The sequence below is a fragment of the Mastomys coucha genome, unplaced genomic scaffold (assembly GCF_008632895.1).
Source record: "Mastomys coucha isolate ucsf_1 unplaced genomic scaffold, UCSF_Mcou_1 pScaffold16, whole genome shotgun sequence".
Classification (NCBI taxonomy): Eukaryota; Metazoa; Chordata; class Mammalia; order Rodentia; family Muridae; genus Mastomys; species Mastomys coucha.
Window position 1 is genome coordinate 5,944,499 of NW_022196898.1, and position 4,010 is coordinate 5,948,508.

A 4,010-nucleotide genomic window follows, 5' to 3' on the forward strand; every position below is an offset into this window, starting at 1 on the left:
CTGGCTTACAGGTTCAGAGGTTCAGTCCATTATCATCAAGGTGGGAGCATGGCAGCGTCCAGGCAGGCGTGGTGTAAGAGGAGCTGAGAGTTCTACATCTTCATCTGAATGCTATTAGGAGAAGACTGGCTTCCAGGCAGCTAGGATGAGGATAATAAAGCCCACACCAGCAATGATACACTTACCCCAACAGGGCCACCCTACTCGAGCAAGACCATACCCCCTCAAAGTACCACTCTCTGGACCAAGCATATACAACCATCACATATGACTTCTGTCCCTGTTGTTTTTAACATGGGTGCTGGGGAGTAGATTCAAGTTCTTATGCTGGTAAAGTCAAGTATGTCACCAACTGACCCATCTCCCCAGGCTCCTCCCTCCTCCTTTTTTTTTTTTTTTCAAAGTTTCACAGTTTTCTCCTGGGTTGTCTGAGACAATTATTCTAGAAAGAACAAAGAAAGGAAGACTAAAGAGAGGGGTGAGAAAAAGGAAGAGGTGAAAGAGTTATAACATTTTTCTCCTATCCAAATAAGACTTCAGACTTCAGATCTGCCATTTAGATGTGGAGATCTTAAGATAAAGGGAACCACACCTATTAAGGGTCTTTGAGAATATGTTGGAAACCTGAAGGATACTATTTGGAAAAGAAATTGAGGTCAGAGGCAGTTCAGTTGTGACTCATAAATAGTGTATGTTCCCAGCTGTTATCCTCACTTCCTTACCAACCCTCTCAGACTTCCTCCACAGTTCCCTCTCCTTTGCTGGAACAACAGGTCATGGTAGGCCACGCATTTGTTCTGCCTTTGTCTCTCATTGTCTCAAGGGTGTTAGCATCAAAATACCATGGATTTGTTGTAACATCCCTGAAGAATCTTTTCTTTTTTCCTGGGCATTCTTCACAGAATTAGTCACTTAGAGAACAGGAAGGAGGCTTACATCTAACACCTTGATCCCAGCAATCATAGTAGAAAGAAATACAGCATGTACATTTTGTTACTCTTGCTACTGTTGCTATTGTCCTTTGTTGAACATTGAATATGGCATGTCATATGATAACTAGCATGTGTTCCTACATTTGATACAGAGCTAACTTTCTCAAGGTGTATTAAAAAGATACTGTAACCTCCCACACTTCATGTGTTGTGCGTGGCAGAACCAGAATGCGAACTTTGATCTGCAAGTCAGGCCCTGCATTGTCTTTGGCTTGAAGCTGTCTCTTACTGGGGCCAATTATAGCTCCCGGTGATTGAAAAATTGGCCAAGATCTACATTACACAGCTTTTAATTAATATGAAAGTTTGGCCTCTGTGTCATTGTTATTGCTGTTGATTGTTCATTCTGTTGTTGATGGCAGAAGAGAACACAGAGACTTTCTGGAAATTTATCTCACTGCCCTTTTCCAAAATACAGTCTGGACTGTGCATCCTGCTCACAGATGCTGAGTCACTGATGAATCAGCGAACGGAGCCAGCATGTGTCCTTTATGCTTGTGCCACCAGCTGTGTCATTTGCCTTGTAGCATTTTTACCCCTCACTGATGTCTCATGAACATTTCAACACCCACAGGACCCAAGGTCTCCTGCTTCTGACTGCCCCTCCAGCCTAGGGCAGCCTACCACAGCCCTGGCTTCTTCCTGGTGACTCAAGACAGCACAGTTTAGGGACAGTGGCACAATAGTGAGGCTGGTTATATATGAGACTGTTCCAGAGTTCACTGGGTATCCGATTCCTTCTGAACCAGACAAGAATGGGACCTTAGCAGTCCACTTAAACACTCTCAGGTGTCCCGAGACCTTGAGTTCCCTGTCGCGGTGCCCTTGAGATAGCAGCAACAAAGCCGAGTCCCTTTCAGGTCTGTCTTCAATGAGATGGGCTCCCATTTTTAGAGTCAAGGTTTTCCAGCCCAGCGTTGGTTGCTGCACAGTTCCCAGAAGGCAGTTGTACAGTGGCTTACTCACTTGGGTCTAAATGGATTTCCTCTGTTTTTCTTACTGCATCTAGTATTGTGGTGATTGATTCAGATTTATTCTCACCAGAGGGTACAGGGGACTGCTCACTGAGCACTTGAGCATTTCCGGTTCTTTGGGGCATCGTTGCTTATGCTCTCGCCATGCCAGCCTTATTGATGTCCCACGGATCACTGAGTCCCAGCTTTGGTCCTGCAGCTCTTGCTTTTGCTTCAGCATCTGCTTCCTCATCTCTTCCACTTTGTAATAATCTTGAGCAAGTTGTTCTAATTTCTTCCATAACTTCTGGTTCTCTCTGTTGATGGCCGGGTTGAACTTAGACTCACTCTCCTCTGCTACTGACAACTCCCAGGCCTGGGTCTTCCCCGGGGCTGATTTCGGCTTTGTCTTGTCCTTGGGCAACCTCGGCAGAACTTCCTCTTCATTTAAGGCCATTTGCCCAATCAGCGTCTGCAGTGAATGCTCGGAATCGGTTTCCTTCATGTATCCTGAGGCCACACAGCTTTCCCTTGGCTTCTTATGCTGGTTATATCTTTTGATTAGGCATCCTAGGAAGGATTTTTCAGCCTGAACTAGTTCCTTTGGCTCCTGGAGCTGCCTAGTGTCCTCCAGCTGCTCCAGGGCTACCTGAGTTTCTTTCATATTTTTGCACAGCTTCCGAGTTGGCCTCACTTCTGCCTTGTGGAACTCTGTTAACGTCTGTGGCTGAGAATACTTACCTATGCTAGTTGCATGTAGAGCTGATGGAAAGGAACGGCTATGGTCCTCAGCCACCATGTTCTTTGAATATGACCACTCACTATGGCCCTTGAGAGGTGGATGGGTGGCTACTGCTGAAGTATTAAAGCTAGGGTTAAGATTTTTTCTCTTCCCAACAATGCTTTGATGACTAATCTGATGTTTAGTCATCCGGTAGTAAGCATGAGTTAGGCCATCCCAGCTAGTCTGGTGTTCCAATCCTGCCAAGCCATCTTGGAAGTTGTAAGGCACCTTAGTTCTAGCTGGGGCAAATGGAAACTTTTTTATTTCCTCCACCATCAAATAAGCAGTTACAGCTGGATGTATAACTTGGACTCCGGGTCTTTGGGACTTCATAGTTGCTTTCTGAGTTGTGGAAGCCCTGCCCTTGGGATTTTGCCTCCTCTTACTCTCCTGGTACCATGGCTTTACCCTTCTCAGAACATCTCCCACATAGGTCAGGTCCCACTGTTTGGCTGTCTATAGTTTCTCTTTGCATGTGTCCAGTACTCCTAACTTCGTAGCTGGCTCGCTCTAGATTCTGATTTTTATCATCCATCATTACCGGAGGTTTGGAACCAAATGAATTCTTTGGAGTCATAGTAATACTTTGGAATGTTGGCCAGCCAACAATCTATTCTTTACTCTCTAGCCATGCCATCTCTATGGTGTGGTAGGTGGGACCATCTTCCACTTCCTGTGTAATGATTTTGGAAATGGTGTCATCTGGGAAATGCACCTTTGCACAGGTAATATGCATAGCAGGGTAAAGACATGGCACCTCCAGCAACAGATTGCTAGTAAACAGAAGGCCCGAGGGAAGGGAATAGTCGTGTCCGGGGCAATGGCTTTCCAGATACCTTGACCTACACAAAGCCTGAGACCTTAGCTGGAATCTATTAGATGTGTCTTCTCACATGCTTAGTGCTGACCACGCTATACTGAATTATTTTACCGATGAAATTACAAGATTCTTGATGGGCAGGGCTTTCATCTAGAGCAGTGGTTCTCAACCTTCTTGACGCTGTGACCCTTTCATACAGTTGCTCATGTTGTGGTGACCCCCAACCATAAAATTATTTTCACTGCTACTTCATAACGGTAACTTTGCTACTGTTATGAATTTTAATGTAAACGTATGTTTTTTCTGATGGTCTTGGGTGACTCTCGTGAAAAGGTCATTCGATCTACAAAGGGGTTGCCACCCACCAGTTGATAGCCGCTTATATAGAGTGTGATAGGTTGCAAACAAAAAGTTTTTCTCTCAAGTTTGCCAGAGAATTGTGTTATAAACACTGAGGTTAC

The 4,010-nt window shown here is 45.0% G+C and overlaps 2 protein-coding genes across 7 annotated transcripts in view; one reads left to right on the forward strand and one right to left on the reverse strand.

Moving 5' to 3' along the window:
* The window catches only part of Dclk1 (doublecortin like kinase 1), a 299,253-nt gene that overhangs the window by 160,982 nt on the left and 134,261 nt on the right, over window positions 1–4,010 (forward strand). The window lies entirely within an intron of this gene.
* Window positions 113–3,287, reverse strand: LOC116092883. Its single transcript, XM_031373879.1, has 2 exons — window positions 723–3,287; window positions 113–140 (listed from the first exon to the last, which is right to left on the reverse strand). Exon 1 carries the CDS (start codon window positions 3,060–3,062, stop codon window positions 1,998–2,000), a length of 1,065 nt encoding a protein of 354 aa, XP_031229739.1. The 5' UTR covers window positions 3,063–3,287; the 3' UTR covers window positions 113–140; window positions 723–1,997.

Coding starts and splice junctions, on each gene's coding strand:
- LOC116092883 (XM_031373879.1), bottom strand. CDS start 3,062: ATGAAGTCCCAAAGACCCGGAGTCCAAGTTATACATCCAGCTGTAACT.